Source organism: Carassius auratus, chromosome 16 (genome assembly GCF_003368295.1).
Source record: "Carassius auratus strain Wakin chromosome 16, ASM336829v1, whole genome shotgun sequence".
Lineage (NCBI taxonomy): Eukaryota > Metazoa > Chordata > Actinopteri > Cypriniformes > Cyprinidae > Carassius > Carassius auratus.
The window spans coordinates 1,339,777-1,357,895 of NC_039258.1; the positions used below are offsets into that span (position 1 = coordinate 1,339,777).

At 37.1% G+C, this 18,119-nt stretch overlaps 1 protein-coding gene across 2 annotated transcripts in view; it reads left to right on the forward strand.

The window, feature by feature from the left end:
• eif3ha (eukaryotic translation initiation factor 3, subunit H, a) overlaps positions 1-18,119 on the forward strand; it is a 53,735-nt gene that overhangs the window by 19,085 nt on the left and 16,531 nt on the right. Inside the window, exon 3 of one of the 2 annotated variants that reach the window (XM_026283239.1) lies at positions 13,405-13,572. The exons of the other annotated variant lie outside the window; for it this stretch is intronic. Coding sequence (XP_026139024.1) covers positions 13,405-13,572 — 168 coding nt within the window. The remainder of the gene's footprint in view (positions 1-13,404; positions 13,573-18,119) is intronic. 2 annotated transcript variants of the gene reach the window in all.

Genomic DNA, 18,119 nt, shown 5'->3' on the forward strand with positions numbered 1-18,119 from the left:
TTATTTTACTAATTAAGAAAAACAGACTGAAAGTGTGAAAGACATGCACTCCTAAAAATAAAGGAGCTTAAAAGGTTCTTCACAGAACAATTTTGGTTACCTTTTCATAATCTGTTATTGTCTTCAAATGTTAAAGGTTCTTTATGAAACCATTTAGACAGGAAAAAAAGGTTCTACTATGGTATCATGAAGCACCTTTATTTTTAAGATAGTATGACAACATTTACAGGATGCATTGAGGAGGACCCCAAACTATACTCAGGGGCCAAGTGATGCTTATGATCCATGATATTGGGACAGATTTTGTGTAATAAACATCGCATGACTGCATATTTCAAGTTGGAAAAGACATTTAGCTCCCACTTTAAGTGAACCTTCATTCCCAGGTCATCTACAAGATGGGTTAAAATGCTGATAAAGTCAAGAAAAGATGAGACATAAACACGTCAGTATGATTAAAAAGTTAAAATGTAAAATAAATAAATTTAAATAAAACACATAAAACATGTTTATTCTGTGGCACCTAAAAAAATCATTTGGCACCTAAGTTTTTTTCTTATAGGAGCCTATGGCTCCTAAGTCTATTTTTTTTGTTTGGAGCCCTGGTAGAGGTGTTCTATTTTTACGTGAATCTTTAATGTTTTTCATAATGTCGATTTTTGGCAAAATTGCATTAATAAACCAATGTGGGTGAATTTGACCCATAGCACAAAGTTGTACCCAGTTTTTTTCTAACACTCAACAATAGATAAACTCTCTTTAGATGTCCCAAATTTTGATAACAGGCTTTCCAACCTTTGAAAGTATGAGTCTAGGGTTTATATGCCCTGTTTTGTACCGTGTTTGTGAGTGTTTGGAGGTGGGCTGGCGTTTGGCTGGCGGTCTGGCAAGCTGACGTGGAAACAGTCAGAGAGCAGATTGATTACGGTGGAGCTCATCCCAGCACCAGCGTGAGCGCCGGGAAGAATAGATGCGGTGCGCTTGATTATTGGTTGAATATCTGCACACATCGCTGAAAGCAGCGACCCTGAACTTGATTCAAGTTTCCGGGGATCTTCTGACATCTGCTGATTCATTGAGCTCATGCAAAGGGAGGTGAGAGATGACAGTGGGGCTTCACGACGAGGGAACTGGGCGAGACGTGGGCGAGACAGGCTGAAAGCTTTAGGTGTGCGGCGGTTATCGATTAAGCGGACCCTACAGGGACAAGCACTGCCAGCCATGTGCGCTGCTCTAAGATTAGACCCACAATGTGGCCCTTAGATAAGCTTATCTAGCCCACCGCACCCCTCTGCATTGAATCTAACAAACTTTCTATCTGGCCTGTGCTGTTCACATGTACGACAGGTCAGGGCGGGTGTTTTCACCCCTTTGTAACAAACTTGAGCTACTAAAATCCATTGACATTGTCTTTTGTCAGATCAGCTGTATTCTTATAATGTTAAATTACTTGCCTGAAGTACCTCCTGAGATTTCATACATGTATTTTTTGAACTGTAGGACTAAAACCTTAAATCACATTATGAGTAGTTTTACATGAAGTAAATGGTATGTGTAAGAAATTAATGATGGAGTGTTGAATAATGAATAATTTAAGTTATTAAGGTGGAAATGCAGCCATGGCATTGAAACTTTTAAGTGGCATAAATTATCTAGTTTAAGTTTATACTTTTTACTTTTACTGGAGTTACCATATTATAGTAGCTTTTTCTTAATGCTCTTTCTTGGAACTTGGATTTGGATCTTACTTAGAAACGGCTTAAAGGATTAGTTCACCCAAAAAATAAAATTAGGCTGTTTACTTCACCCCCGAGGCATTTCAGATGAATCCAATCGGAGATGTATTAAAAATTGTCCTGGCTATTCCAAGCTCTATCGTTGCAATCAGTTTGTGTTGCAGTGCTTCAGTCCAAAAGAAGTACAATAAAAAGCGCCCTTCCATAAATAAAAGTATCTCACATGACACGGGGGGTGAACAAAGGCCTCCTCTAGCAAATCAATCCGGTTATGGTGAGAAAAATATCCATATTCAAAATTGAATAATCACTTTAATCTAGTTTGTAATCACTGTTTTAAATGGAAGCACTTCTGGACAGATGATGTATGTTGTCAGCTTTGTGCATGAGCCATTCAGAGAGATCAAAACAAAACAACAGTCACTAATTAGAAATACAAAACAAGGATTTAAAGTAATTTTATTGGTACTTCAGGGTTAGTTGCAATGAATAGGGTTAGGTGATATTAATTATATTTTAGATCACCTTTATTTAAATTAGTGAAAATTTGCTGTTTGGCAGTTAAATATACAATTGGTTGTAAATTTAAGTGGCATTCCCATTTCTTTCTAATCGAGTCACATCTTGTCATATCTGACTTTTGTTTTTTCAAATTGAGTTGAATTTGGCATCGACACTTCAACCATGATCTGGCAGAACTAATACAGTTTCACTGTAAACCTCTAGAGGTTTCATGAAGCACCTGGCAGGAAACCTTGACAACTATCAGACACCTGAACCTCTGGATTCTAATGTGCACCTTAAGGGTAAGTTAATCAGTGAGGAATCACGATCCATTTCCCGTTTGGTTTCTCAGGGGACGTGCCCCGCCATCATGACCCTGGCAGTGTTCCCATCTTCTACTTAAATGGCCTGATTTATTAATGGTCCCTGATGCCACCACTGAATGTGTCCTGTCCAGGGTTTTAGTAGATTGCTCTGCACCTCTCCCAAGGCATAATTAATCACAAGATCAGCCACAGTGACTAGCACGTATCTTCCGGGAATCACGCCACTGTGACTCCACAGTCGGATGAAGGGAAGCATTTGAAGGTATGAAGTCACGTCCCTGGGTGCCACTGATGTCTTTATTTTCTATCGCTCTCTGCATATACAGCAAACCTGGCTTGGAGAAATGTTTTTTGTTTGTTTGTTTGTTTTGGCCTGGAAGAATCATGAATAATTTCTATGAATTTTCTAGATTTGCTCAGATCTAACCCCATCAGGTAGAAATTGTTTTTTGCAAGGATAGTCTTTTAGTTGAGTGTCAAAACTCGGTCCTGGAGGGCCGGTGTTCTGCAGAGTTGAGCTCCAACCCCAATCAGACACACCTGAACCAGCCAATCAAGCTATTACTAGGCAGACTAGAAACTTCCCAGCAGGTGTGTTGAGGCAAGTTGGAGCTAAACTCTGCAGGACACCTGCCCTGCAGGACTGAATCTGGGCACCCCTGTTCTTGACATTTGACTTATAATAAGAACTAGTCAATAGTATTTACACAAAAAGAATAATAGCTGAAATTGGACTGGAATCCAGATGCAGTCAGTAATTTTATGTAAAAAAACTAACAAACAAAAAAACTACAAAATAATGTAAATTGCTCTACTCTCCACACTGACATGTTTTGAAAACTGTGATTCATATTGTTGTAAAATGGCATGTATTTTTCAAATTAGCATTACAGCTGAACAGCAGCAGAGCTCTTCAAGTTGCACTTTGCCAGCACGTCAACAGAATTAAGAGCCATCTGTCAGATTATGAAAGGCTGTGAACTGACATGTCACAATCATATTACATTGGATAATTAATCCACAAACTAGATGTGCATTTCCACAAGGAAATGGCAGCACTTGCATGGTAGCAGAAGAACAGTGTTAAAGTTTTGGGAAGTTTGATTTTAGGCTTTAGTTTTGGCTAAAATAAAGTGACATTCAGCATGTGTCATAAATGAACACAGAACTTGACGCATCTATGCAGTTTAAAGGTAAAGTGTTTAAATAGACCAACTGTAATTCAATATTAAGTAGGAATACGTTATTCAAATATTTTGATGCTGTCATTACTGTCAGTTACATTTTGAATTTAAAACAAAGTTTTTAAGTTTGTTTTGTTAAATGCAATTTTATTTGTATTATTAATGTTTAAGTTTGTGTTTTCATTTAAGCGGTTCCGATTTTCAGGTAGGTTAACATTATTTTTCATCAGAAATCTATGAAGGATTATAAGATTTGTGTAGTTTTATTGTAGTTTTCAACGAAGCCTGTTTGTGTCTATTTACCTTGCAATGAAAATGGTCATTATTCATTTAATTTTATATTCATTAAATGTGATTAACAAACATTATGTAACCATGCATATTTAATGAATGTTGTAAAAATTAGTTATTAATTCTTGATGCCTACACATTAACAAAATAAACCTTGGAAATTGTTACAAACATTTTATCCTATTCAACCATCATCCAGTTCATTGAAGTTAATTTGGCTAAATCCAGTCAACTGCAATTTTATGGTGCTTTTCCACTGCATGTTACGACAGTACGACACGGCTCGACTTGGCTCGACTCGGTTTGCATTTCCACTGCAGTTTAATACCACTTTAGAGTGGGCGGGATTATTCACATATCATTATTGTTGCGCTTATCATTATCTCTTCTGCCGCCTTTTTGACAACGAAACCTTGTCAAAACTGGATTTCTGTCCATAGCATGCTTTAACATGCTACTAAACATTGTATTTTGCATAAACTTATTGTAAACTTCAGCCAAAATGTTCATAGACATCGCCGGTTTCTAGGAGTAAAGATGCCAAACACAAACCTAATAATAATATAAGAATGTAAAACAATGACGGTAGCTATTATAATGGCTGTTGGCTAATGCTTGTTATAATCTGCTTCTCCGAAGGGCCATATTTCATCCAGCAGGCAGCAATAAGGCACTACTGCGTAAAATACTTAGTGTTTTTCACCTCCCTAGAGGGTTCCCGCTTAATTGACTACTTGAAATATTGCGTTCAGGTTGAACCACGTGATTCATTGTTGTGTTTGTCCTCATGTAGAGTCCATATAAGATGCAGTCTTTCTGCAGATGTGAAAAGAGGCCCTTGTTTTGCCTGTTGTTGCATCAAACAACGAGGGACGAGCAAATCCCTTTCCGTCCTAGCATGCCAGAGCACTCGTCCTTGTTATTCTGATGTTGTGCCAATGTAAGTCGTACTGAATCTTCTCGTAGCGGCACTTGAAATCCCCTACCGGTAATTAGAGGCTCGCCATCCGTGTTTTCTGCAGAACAAGTGTGAAATATGAAATCATGCACCATTTGCAGATGTGCACCAGGATGGGGTTCAGAGGGAGCGAGCGCATGCATTTCCTTCTGTCCTTCTTTCTCAGCCAGCGGGAGGGATGGGGATTGCGTGAAATGCAGAGGGAGTGTCATGGTGACATGCCACCGCACGTGTTTTCTTGCTGTCTTACTGACAGATGCATGTGTGACTGGAAGCAAACAACACATCGAGCTCCCACATCTCGTCCGGTGTCGGCGAGGCAAGCTAGCTAATTTTCTCCTCGCGAGCAGCTGCATAATAGGATCTGAGGCTCTCTTTGTTCCGTGTTCCACCGGGCATCGCAGATTAGCTGCAATTAATCTTAGTTAAGAGAGTGTGTGCCTGACACCCTTCTACGCCGGGAGGGATGCATCGCTGCCACTGCTGCAGAAAAGCAGAGGGGAAAATAAACATCAGGCTGCTTTATACAAGTCAATATCTTATGCTCTAATGGGAAGGGAGTCGACCAAAGCAACCCTTCATTTGACAAATACATTCCATCATTCAAGCTGTTGTGCTTTGCCCACCCTTTTACTTCTCTTTCTTTGCACCGTGCTCCTCACCAGTCCCACGGGATTCTGCTCATGGACCATTTTCGGGCACGGGCACCAGCACCGGCTTACTCTCTTTCTGAGATTTCCCATGCCTTCCGGTTGGCTTCTCATGAAGAATGTGCTTTTATTATCTTCCCATCGACTGTTGCATCCACAATGAGCTTGACATGCAGCATCTGCTAGGGAGCTTGGTTGGGGTGGATGCCATTTTTCTTGAGTCTTAATTAAGATGTGCAAAACTACTTTTTTAATCAACTCATCGGTCTTTAGGCTGGTTGGGGATTCATGTCTTGTTTGGACATGTGACATTTCTGTAAGATGCATTGTAGATTTGGAGAACTTGGGACTGAATTATGAATGAACTTGGACTCGATGGACTGTAGTGGACTTGTCGGGTCATTAAAAGCCTTAGGTATGAGGCAGCCAGGGTTGTTGAGCCATTGCACCATTCAAAATTTAACTGAAAATGACTTTAAAATTCAAATTCAGTCCCGGAATTTGTATTGAATTCATTTGAATGCTGTTTGTCCTTGAATGTAACAAGGTGCAATTAAAACAAATTTCAAAAACCTTAACAAATTAACAGAATGGTAATACTGATTTTACTTTTTCTGTAAAGCTGCTTTGAAATAATATCTTGTGAAAATTGTTATACAAATAAAATTGAATTGAAAAAGCAATGTTTGTCAAGACAGACTTAAGATGTTGTCTTTGAATGTTTAGATTTTTTTTTAAGAAAGGTCTTAGGATTCAGGCTGCTAGATATTGAATTCGGAAATGTCATCTGTTGAAATGTGTACTTAGTTTATGCATTTCATCATATTTAATGAGTTAGCTTGTTCACTGAGGTGGAAAAACTTTACAGAATGCATTACCTGTCAGTTGTTTGAATTGTAGTTCCATAAATTCCTATTCCTGTCGATTTCTAACAGAATGTCCTGCTGCCAGTTCGATTCATATTCACACTGATGAATTGAGCAGGAGCCAATTCTCCAATTGAATTGTGCACAACTCAACCAGAGAACAATTCTAGATGAATAGATTTTTTGTTGTCTAAATGGTTGACACCAAAATCTTTCCCTCACAGCCTCATTTTCATTTGCGTTAAATTAAATGTGGCGTTTACCCTGACTAATGCCCACAATGCTCTAGAGTGAGGTAATGCTGTTGGCCTGCTGTCTCTGTATTAATTCTCGCTGTGGTTTGTACTTAATGAACCAGGATCCTTTTTTTCCATACTGCAGCCTCATCTGGTGTTGGCAGACCTTGCAGAGTGGAAGCAGTGACGCAGTAGATTGCCACAACGGGAGGGATCTTGTTATTTCAAATGGAAGAATGGTGGGTGTCAGAGGGCCCGGTGTTGACCTTTGTTGGTTGAATGTGCACAGCGGTGGTTTCAAATCATCTGGTTTAATCTTTTTTTGGGGATTAAGCTGGCGCTTCAGATTGCCCATTTTGCAGTAGCATCACGCAGGCCGCACAGCCATATCAAATTAAAGAATTGCAGCTTTGGAAGGCTGAGACGCATGCATAATGCAGATCTCTGTCCATTTGATTGTCACCGCTGTGGCCTGAAGGAGCCATGGCATTGTCTTTTGGTATGGTCGTAGCTTATTTTTAAGGTACATTAGGAGGAAAATGAAGTTGGAATCCAGGTTGATTATCCTTGGAGGTTCTGGTTCTGAATATGGTTGTAATCTGCCTAATCGTTAGTGTGGGTCTGATGGTTATTTGAGGCATGAATCTTTGGCTGTGCAATTTAGATGACATGTAGATGAAGCTGTAAATCGTGGTTGTTAGTCTTAGGTGCACCATTATGAATAGATAACTTTCATATGTTGCAATAAATGCAATAACATCAAACCTTTATATAATACAGTTCCACCTTAAATTAGGTTTTGTGCATAGTTTTCTTTTTTTCAGATTTGAACTATAAAATGTAGTTTCTCAGAAATAAGCTTAAAATGCTTTTTAAAAGGCTTTTTTTTTAATATAATTTTTTAGTTGTTCTCCATTAGTTGTTTCAAGTCATTTATTTTTAAAATTCCAATTTTATTCATTTTTAAAGTCATATTTTTAAAGTCACTGTCAAATCATATTTTTTCTATTTTAAGTCTCTTTTTTTCAAATTTTGACCAATATAATTGAACCCAAAAAAGATGAAATACTCTTTACAAAAAATCTTGCATTTACTCTCCGTTAGTGCTGCATTTCAATAGTCATTTTCTTTTTATATTCCAATCTTTGCATTCTTTTTCCAATCCCCCCCCCCCCCACACACACACAGACACATTTTTTAACCATTGGTCAATATTATTGAACTCAAACATGTTATTGCTGTTGGGAGTGCCTACCATCGACCATCTATGTAAATTCTCCAAGGAATTCAGTGTTCAGCTACTCCTATCTGACATGATCAAGAACATCCTCGCTGCAGCTCCTCGGCCAGTTCTTGCACTACGGCGAATTGGTCGTAAATCCGATGCGTGTCGTGAGTATTGGAAACGTGGGAGAACACATTACAGATGGACCTGTGGTGCGAAACATGTCCTTGATGTTTGATTTCGTATGCTACTTCTGTTTGGTGGTGCCAGGCTGCTAATGGACGTGCAGAAAAAGAGAGTCGAATGAAATTGCACTGGCATTATACTTCATGTCTTCTAGCCTACGGCTCAGTCTATCAGCCCTGGCCAATAATAAGCAATCCATTTGGAACTCCAAGCCTTGATGAATTACAATGTGTGCCTGAGCGGTACATGACCCGAGAAGTGGTGGATGTGAAAGCGTGCAATTCCAGACACCAGTTATTGCTCTCATGTTTGACGGGCCTGTTTGCCAAACGGAATTCATGGTTTCACTGACACTAAGAAATCAGGCCCCATGAAAGGCAATAAATTATTCTCCAGCCTGACACCAGCTCTTATTACCTGTGTCATTCTACATAGAAAGCCGTGTTGGCCTAATGGCAGATTTCGTCAGGGGAAGAATTTTCCGGCACAGTCGCTGACAAATCAAATGTCAGCCCTCGTCCAGGTAATGACGTTTTTGCCTCCCACTCGACTTGTGTTTCACACTCGAGGCTTGACAGCAGAACCCAGCGTATCATGAAATTAATGGTCCTTCCCGTGGTGGCGTAACAGAGTCTAAGTAATTCGGCTCGGGTGGGGTTCGACCCTCAAGTCCCGGGTGCGCACAAAAGCCTTTGAATTATACAGCCACAATGAGAACCTTTAGCCACCGCAACAATGGGACGCAATGCATTGCAATCCCAGCTTTCGGCCGTAAATGAGACTTGGGCTTTATGTGAAGATCAAGGGAGAGAGTTATCGCCGTGAAATACCCCTGTTCAAAAGTAATTTATGCGAAGGGAGCACCCTTGCTCTGAAGTGTTTTCCTTTTTTTGTTTTGAAACCGATGACTAATGCATTTGCATCCCATGTTAGATGGTGGATTTCTGCCCTAAAAAACATAGCGCGCACTACTGGAGGTTTAAAAGCCATTGTGCTCATTGTTGCGACATAAAGTCGGTATTTCATGCTTTACCTTTCCTTTGGTGACTATTGTAAAAGTTGCGTAAACGTCCTCTCATCCGTGCCTCATTTAGCATGGGTATTTTTAGAGGGTTTCATATGAGGAAAGTGTCATTGTGAGGCTTCCATGGGAATGCAAATTGCATCTCGAGCTGAATGTATTGCCTCATACCTATCAGCTTTTACAGCACTGTAGGGATTGTTTACTGTGGCAGAGCTGTCTTTCCACTGGAAGCGGGGCCGTGAGAGTGTTTATTTTGAGGCTTGAAGATTTGAATCGCTTGTTTGGCTTCAATTTAGTTCTTTAAAACGTCGCCCCCTTGTGCATTCGCTTGGAGGAAGCCAACCAAGAGTTTCGGAACAAATTACATCTCAGCGTCTCATTCATATTCAGCGTCGCCTGTCAGGACCTAGCAGTGATGAATTTAGTTGTTAGGCCTGGTGGGCACGCTCGTATTTGCCAAAGCAAACGCTTGCGCTGAATTTATTCTGCGCACGCAGCTCCGGGACCGACCGCTGGATATGTAGGCTGTCAGTCACCTGCCTTCAGAGAAGTGGAATGGGATGGACGTGGAATAGCAAAAGGAAGAGTTTTGCCGGTGCGCTGTTCCGCACGATTGGTAGAAGTGCTCTTCTCGGAGGAATATCACCTGCTGCTGAGACCCGAGAGTGCTGCTTGAAGCATGGAACGGAAATGAAGAATAGTTCTTCCACTGTATTGTGCTTTGATCAAGCTGGCTCTGTGACACAAGAGCGGCTGTGCTTTTAAGGCAAGCTAATGTTTTGCATTATGTTGGTGTTTTGTCCATGTTTTCCCGCACGGAGTTGTGTAGGCAACCGTTTCCGTCTCCGCTGGGAAATATTATGCTTAAGGGCTCTCATCTGATATGGTTTTTCTTAAGCCAACACCAATTTTAGACTTGAGTTTGTCTTTTGTACACATGCGAACTCTGAGGCATAATCCTCTTGATATTTGAGGAGATTTTTTTTGTTTGGTGAAATATTGTGTCCGTGCAGATTTGCTGCATCTTGTGGCTGTAGTGATGGTGGGCCTCAGAAACACCTGTTGAGTGTTTGCCAGTCCACATACAGATGCAGTCAGTCTGGAGTAATTGTTGTGTGTTTTTAGATTTATCTTGTTTTGTTTCCAAATGCCCTTCTTCCAACTTGAGACTGTAATGTTGGGAAGGCACAGAATATACTCTGTGCAAGTCGAGTGAAATACTTCTAGTCGTATGCAAGCAACTTCTTTGTTATTATTGTGTTTTGAACAGTGTCGGAGTATTTCAAGTGCCCACTGCTTTCTCACCATATAAGTTAGATTTAATGCAGATATACTGTCTATTTAACCAATGTTTGGTTGTTGTTTTCTTAATATTTATTCTCTAAATAAGTGATTACAAAAACAATAGTGCCCAAAACATTGCTCACTGGTAAAGGCACAAAATTAATAATGTATTGCCTGAATTATTATTTAATATCTGGATGATAATAATAATAATAATAATAATAATAATAATAATAATAAAAACTATTTTGATGTGCATCTTAACCATTTGACAAAGCCTAAAACAACATTATTTTATAAATATAATAATAATAATAATAATAATAATATATTTCTAAGTTGTCTACTATAAATAGTGCCTATTTTTGTTAGTTGTTATTATTAATTAAATAGTTACATAATTTATAATAGCAGTTATTGTTTTAAATTAAATTATTTTAGATTAAAATTAAATTTTTTATATTTATAATACTTAATACCATAATTTATTGTAAGAATAATAATGTTGTGTTCTTAAATTCTTCTAAAAATTCTTATTCTTTTTATTATTTTCATCATCACTAGTATTATTATTATTATTATTATTATTATCATTATTATTTCTAATAATACTTCTAATAAATATAAATGGTATACATTTTGTTGTTGTTGTGAATGAAGTAGTAAATAAAATAAAGCAGTAGCAGTCAGTCTCTAGTCTAAATAGTCTTGTATGTCCAGTTTTTTTTTTTTTTTTTCAGGTCAACTACTGTATTAGCAGATCAAACACTTAAAGAAAATGTGCTCAACAAGTCGACTTGTTTATATCTAGCTGCCAGAGTAACGCATCAGGTTTACTGACCCTGGCTATTGAGGTTAACTCTATTGCTCCCTTGAGTACTTGAGAGGTTTGTTACCACCACGAAATACAGTAGCACACATAATTATGTTCAACAAGACTTGCAACATGTTGCCCAAGAATTGCATGAGCAGATCTGTGTTTGAGTAGATAACTGTCAGTCCCGTCCTGTGTCTGGAGAAAAACACGGTACTTCAACAACTTTAGACAGGTGCTTCTTTCTTCAAGGCAATTTCCTTTCTTTTGCTTTCATCCAGTGGTGCTTGAATCCCATAAAGTCACAGAGTGGTGACAGCATGTCAGGATCCTGCTCTTCAACAGGAGGCGACCCAACCATTCCTCATCCCACGGTTCTCTATCCTGCTTCTCCAATTGCCTGGAAAAGCTGGCACAGGCAATTAAACTTTCCCCAGTGCATGGATTTGAATCGACTTGAATTCCACTCTCTTTAACGCTGTCTCCTGGAGTGTGCGTGGCACATTTGCTTGCCTCCCAGTAGGGTTTATTTATAAGCAGCTACATCTGAGTCAAGGTGTGGAGTCTGCCTCGTTTGTTCAGAGCGATTCATCTGCCTCTCTCCTCTCCTGCAGATGTCTCCTCTAGCCGAAAGTGAGCTGTCCCTGTGTAAATCCTTGTTAAAGTTCACCGCTGTCCCCTCTTCACCCGGCATTCTGAAGAGCTGACATCTCTCCCCATAATCTGCTGCCCTTCTTCTCTCTTTTCTCCTGTCTGGCTGTGCCAGATCACTCGAGCAAACTTGCAGAGGCTTGCAGTTTTTTACAGAGAGTGCACCTAAAATTTGTATTGAGACTTATCGGATTAGGATGTAGTATTCCTAGGAGGTGTGCTGCTGGGGTTTATTAGCGCTGTTTGCTAAGGCAAGCATCTGCATAACTAAAGTTCATCTGCCTGGAAATGTAGTCCGACTGCTGAAAGCATGATTTTGACAACTTTACAGCTCAAGTAGCACTTGTTTGGAAGAAAGAATTAATGTAAGCGCTTTATCTGAGATACACGCTTCATGTTTCTGCTTTTAAACTCCGGAATAGCATGCATTATAAGAGTGTAACTGTAAACTGTAAAAGTTTTACTTGTTAAATATTAGTAGCTTTTGTTCTTTTTTTTCATGTAGTCTGTTTTTCATATGATTTTTTATTATTATTATTAAATTAACATTTTTATTATTTACAAATAACAATTATTTTAAAATTAATTATAATTGTTAGATATTATTTAAATTTTTATATATTTGTAATGATTTTTTTAAGCTTTAAAATTTGTATTTAAATATTTAAATGAAGTAATATTTAAAATAATAGTAAATATTTTTTTTTTTTTTTGTTGAACATAACTGTGTGCTACTGTATTTCGTGGTGGTAACAAACCTCTCAAGTACTCTTTATTTAATAGTATTTTCACAACAACAACAGAATGTATATCATTTATATTAGAAATATAATAATGATAATAATAATGATAGTGATGATGATGATGAGGATAATAATAATAATAATAATAATAATAATAATGTAATCTACTTATTAGAAGAATTTAAGAACACAGCATTATTATTCTTACAATAAATTAAGTATTAGAAATATAAAAATGTAAATTTTAAACTAAAATAGTTTTTAGCTTAATGTAAAGTGACCTTTGGCTTGGGAAAAGTGCTAAACAAAGAAAACTTCTTCACTTTTTTTTTCCTTTGGCATTGTACAGCTGATTTGAACATGTCTAATCTCTTTTAGTTGCTTTTTTTCATATCTGTACAATAACTGGATGTAGGCGAGTTATAATGAAGAATGTTAGATGAAACCGTGTCTAATCCATCACACACCGTTATGAAGGCACTGCATTAGTATTATGCGTGGTTGAATTGAATGTGCACTGGGGAAATTTGATATTGGGAATCTACCCAGCCATTGTTCTTCCAGCTCCTCACTCTGATGCTCTCCCATGATGCACTAGCTTGATGTCTTTGACTAATGAACGGCCCTGGAAATGTCAGACTTTCTTTACCCAGCTCAATCATTTCTCATATAGCAGATAGAAACTCATCTTCTCTCTCTTGTGCTCTCTCTCTTCATCTTTTCCAGTTCAATACCAGATGGAGATGATGAGAAGTCTCCGGCATGTGAACATCGACCATCTCCACGTCGGCTGGTATCAGTCCACGTACTACGGCTCTTTTGTCAGCCGAGCCCTGCTGGACTCACAGTTCAGCTACCAGCATGCAATCGAAGAGTCTGTGGTGCTTATTTATGGTGAGCCTCATTAGTTATTAACACAAGATGCCCACGGTGCATTCACAGCCGCGCGTTCAGCATTTAACCTTCCTTTGGATGTTAGAATATGCAAATATAAATGCTCTTCAAGGTTTATTATTATTGTTAAATACATTTACTCTGCTTAGTTATTTCAATACTAGCAATTTTCACTCAGAAATTGATAGGACATTCAACAAAAATTAGATACATTTAATTAAATGAGAATTTTAAGTAGAAAGACTAAAATATTATTGTTGTAAACATTTATTGTAATTCAAAAAAAAAATCCTTAAACACACTGAATTATGAATTTTACCTTGACACCACCTAATAGATTAGCAAAGAATAGTTAGAATGGAAGACAAGATGTTTTTCTGTTTAAACAAGTGGCAGAGAAATTAGACTTCACCTTAAAATACAAGACTACATTTTAAAATGCATTTTAAGCAGTTGAATAAGGTACTTGTGTTACGCATCATATCCACCACATCTGCGTGTTTTTTTTTAAACAGTCAGTGTCATAAAATACATAGTTCTTATTTAATTTTAGTTTTATTTTTGACCCACAGACATATTAATGGTCAATAATAACATTTTAAATGTCTTTAGAATCAGAGTTAGAATCAACTATTTCTATCAGGTATAAAAAAAAGTTTGGTAGTTTTCCATGCTCCCACTTTACTTTTGCAATGTTGCAGATTAATTGCTTTTTTAAAGCTGCAGTAAGTAACTTTTGTAAAAATATATTTTTTACATATTTGTTAAACCTGTCATTATGTCCTGACAGTAGAATATGAGACAGATAATCTGTGATAATAATCAAGCTCCTCTGGCTCCTCCCAGTGTCCTATTGCCATTTGCAGGAATACATCGCTCCCGGTAATAAATCAATCAATCAGAGCTGCGGTCCGTAACTTTGTTTGTGTTCAAAATGTAGAAAAATGAATATAATAAGCGAGTACACCATGAATCCATTTTCCAAACCGTGTTTTTAGCTTGTCCTGAATCACTAGGGTGCACCTGTAATAAGTGTTTATATTCGGACTATTTTAGATTTCTTCGGGGGTACCGCGGCGGAGTAACCCAGTACCTTTGTGTTTCATCATAGATATAAACAGAGAGAAGTAGTTCCGGCTACAATGTTCTTCCGCAAGACGCAAGCAGTTCTGTTTATTAACCGCTAGAGCGTCAAAAGTTACCGACTGCAGCTTTAAATGGACCGCTTTCTTGTTGTTTCGGTGAACTTATATTATATATAAGTTGTTGCTGTCTTGAGGATTAAAGTATCTTGTGGTTGTTGTTGAGCTGGTAAAGCATATTGCAAGGTCAAGTGTATGATACACAAACTTGCAAAATGTATGCCTTGAATGCAATGCAAGTGGCTTCAGATGAAAGCCTCTGTCAAATGCATAAGTGTAAATTGCATGAGGACAATGTTGGGTGAAGGGTGTACTCAGGAACCCGAGTATTTTCTGCCCTGAATTCAACACACGGTTCACAGCTTCGACTGCCACACTGCCGTGCCGTCCTTTATATTTAATCATGCCCCCTTTAAACCCATCAATAATGCAAGCTGATATATTAAAGGCTAAATAAAAATCTGCTCACATCTCTCTGCATACCAAGGAAAGAAGTCCTGCAGTTTTAGTCGTAGCCAATCTGACCCTTATTGAGAAAACTGTTTTGAGTGGAAATGCACTGCGACATTGTGAAAGACATTGTGAAATCTCACCTGACTTCAAGGCGATTTATGCACTTAGGCAGTTTTTTTTTAACAGTTGTGCATTTAACAGGTGCTTTTATGTTAATATTTATATGAAGTGACTCGCATTGCATTTATCACTTTGAGTGAAAATTCTAATACTTTACAAGACGTGGCATAAAGGGGATTTCATGCACTTTAATAGAATATTTAAATGTATGCTTTTATGCATTTAGCAGATGTTTTAACTTTTATATTTATATAAACTGACGAACATTGCATTCATCAGTTTGAACCCATGAACTCCACATTTAGGTTTTTATTTGTCTCAAGAATTTTTTTAATTGCTAATGTAAGCTGACAAATTAGCAGATCTGATTCTAGAGTAAACTGTGTTTTGAGTAAAAATGCATTCTAGTACTTTACAAGACATGACTTTAAGGTTGTGGATTTTTTTAAATACATTTTATGCATCTGGCAGACATATTATCCTTATTTAAATAAATTGACTTAGATTGCCTTCACTGGTTAATGCTTTCCCATGTGATTCAAACCTTTGACCCATAGTTTTTTAGTTTGATTCAAGGATTTTTTTTTCTAGATTTTTTTTAATGCAAGGTGATAATATATCATATGCAATCCTTATTAAATTAACTGCATTTTGAAGGAAAATGCATTTGAGTACATTACAAAACTCTGCAAAATATCTTGTGACATTGAGGCGATGTAATGCACAGTGACAATTCAGAAGACATAAAAGCAATTTTATGCACAATAGTGTAATATTTGCCCATTTTTAGTGTTTATGCATTTAGCAAAAACATTATAAAAAGCAACTTTCATTGCATAGAGTTCATGCATTGCCTATGATTTAAACCCATGACCTCTATGTAGTTTTGTGTTGGATCCTTTTAAGTTTTTTTTTAATTATTATTTTAACGTTTTCCATTATAATGCAAGCTCATACATTTAAAGGCTGAATAAAAATCTGCTCACATCTGTCTGCATTTAGAGGAAAGATGTCTTGCAGTTTAAGACCGTTTCAATGTCAGTTTATCAGATCTTACAGTTTTTAGTGAAAATGCATTGTGTTATCTTGTGTGACTTTAATGCACTTAAAATGCACTTAGCAGATGCTTATTAATCGAGATGAATTACATTAATCAGTTAATGCATTCCCTGTGTTTCAAACCCATGACCTTGGAGTTGCAAGTGCCACGCTCTATATTTTAAGCTAGGTTTTGGAAACAATGTGAACATTAGATTAGGTTTAAAAAACACTTAAAATCCAATATCTTGACGTTTTGTTTGCATTGGCTTCAGTTTTATTATGTATTATTATTTAAACTGGCCACCCTTGACTCAAGATGGACTTACCTTTGGCAAAGGAAGGACATTTTTAAAGTACGCAGGACCCCTCTGCGGGCTGGATGTGAGTGACAGCTCTGATAAAGGCCCGTGTGAACACTTCAAAGCCTTTGACAACTCTTTGACAAGCACATTAATTCAATACAACTCTCTTACTAAAAGCAATGGCGAGCTTTTGTGGTTGGCGCAGCTTGATTATGAAAACTGACAGCACCTGCAGTCGATGATTTCTTTATGAAAGAGGGGGAAAAAGGCTTCTCTGCGTGACCTCCTGCCCCTCGTGCCTGAGATTGGTTATCTGCCCAGTGAATATAAATGTCTTGAAGGTGCGGGACAGAAGCGGTTGTTTAATGGCGCTTAACTCTGTGACCTTTCTCTTATTGTTATACACCTTGTTCCCATTGCAGATCAACCATTAAAGGCATGTATTGCTTATCTAAGCTTTTTCCTCTTCTCAAAGACACTATTTAAAGATCATCTGCTTCTCATGTTTCATAATTATAATAATCTCTAAACCTAACCAGTTTCTGTTTTGGTGGTTTAAAATGCACCACAGTAATTATTAAAGCTGGATGATGTAGTGAATATTCACAGTGTGTTTGTGATTTTGCTTGATACATTTAAGCACATTGTGAATATTATTATTATTTTAATGCATGTTTTATTTGGCTTTATAAATAGACGAGTTGTATTACTAGATTCGACTAGTTTAAATAGTTTCCTTATGCATTTCTAATGGTATAGTGAATATTTAAAATAAATGCTGTATTCTTTAAACATTACTTTGATTTTAAGATGTGCAGTGTTTATGCAAAAAAATAAAATCTGTAACTTTTTTTTTTTTTTTACATGAACCGTTCTGGTAAAATTAATAAAACTATTATTATTTATTCTTTCAAATATATATACATTTAAATTATCAAATATTTCATTATAAAAATTTTTTTTTAGTATCATTTAGCTTCATTTTATATGTCGTATTTAAATTAATAATGTCAATTTGAATATTTATTGATTTAATTTATTAATTAGGCTACTTAATATAAATTATCCTCAATTGTATTTCTATAGTTACAATTACAATATTAATTTCTTAAGCATTAACTTCATTTGACATGACATAAATTATATAAATATAAATTATAAAAAAATTTTTTTTTTTTTTTTTTTAATAATACATGTCTCTCTCTTTATTTTTTCTATGGATGGATGTTGCTGTTGCTTCTAGAGGAAATGTACTTTCAAATAAGCGTTGTATTTCCCACAACCTGTGATTTCTGCCATCTTTCTAGCAAAATAGCACCATTGGCCACTGTTTACATTAAATACGATTGAACCTGGATCATTGTGCGTGCATGCTGCTTTTCTCCATCCTTTTTTCACGGAAAATTGCACCCCTGATGTCCAGGTGATGTTTCATCTAATGCTTTCTGTGGTGCTTCCGGTAGCTGTAATTGGCTTGTAGGGCATTTCT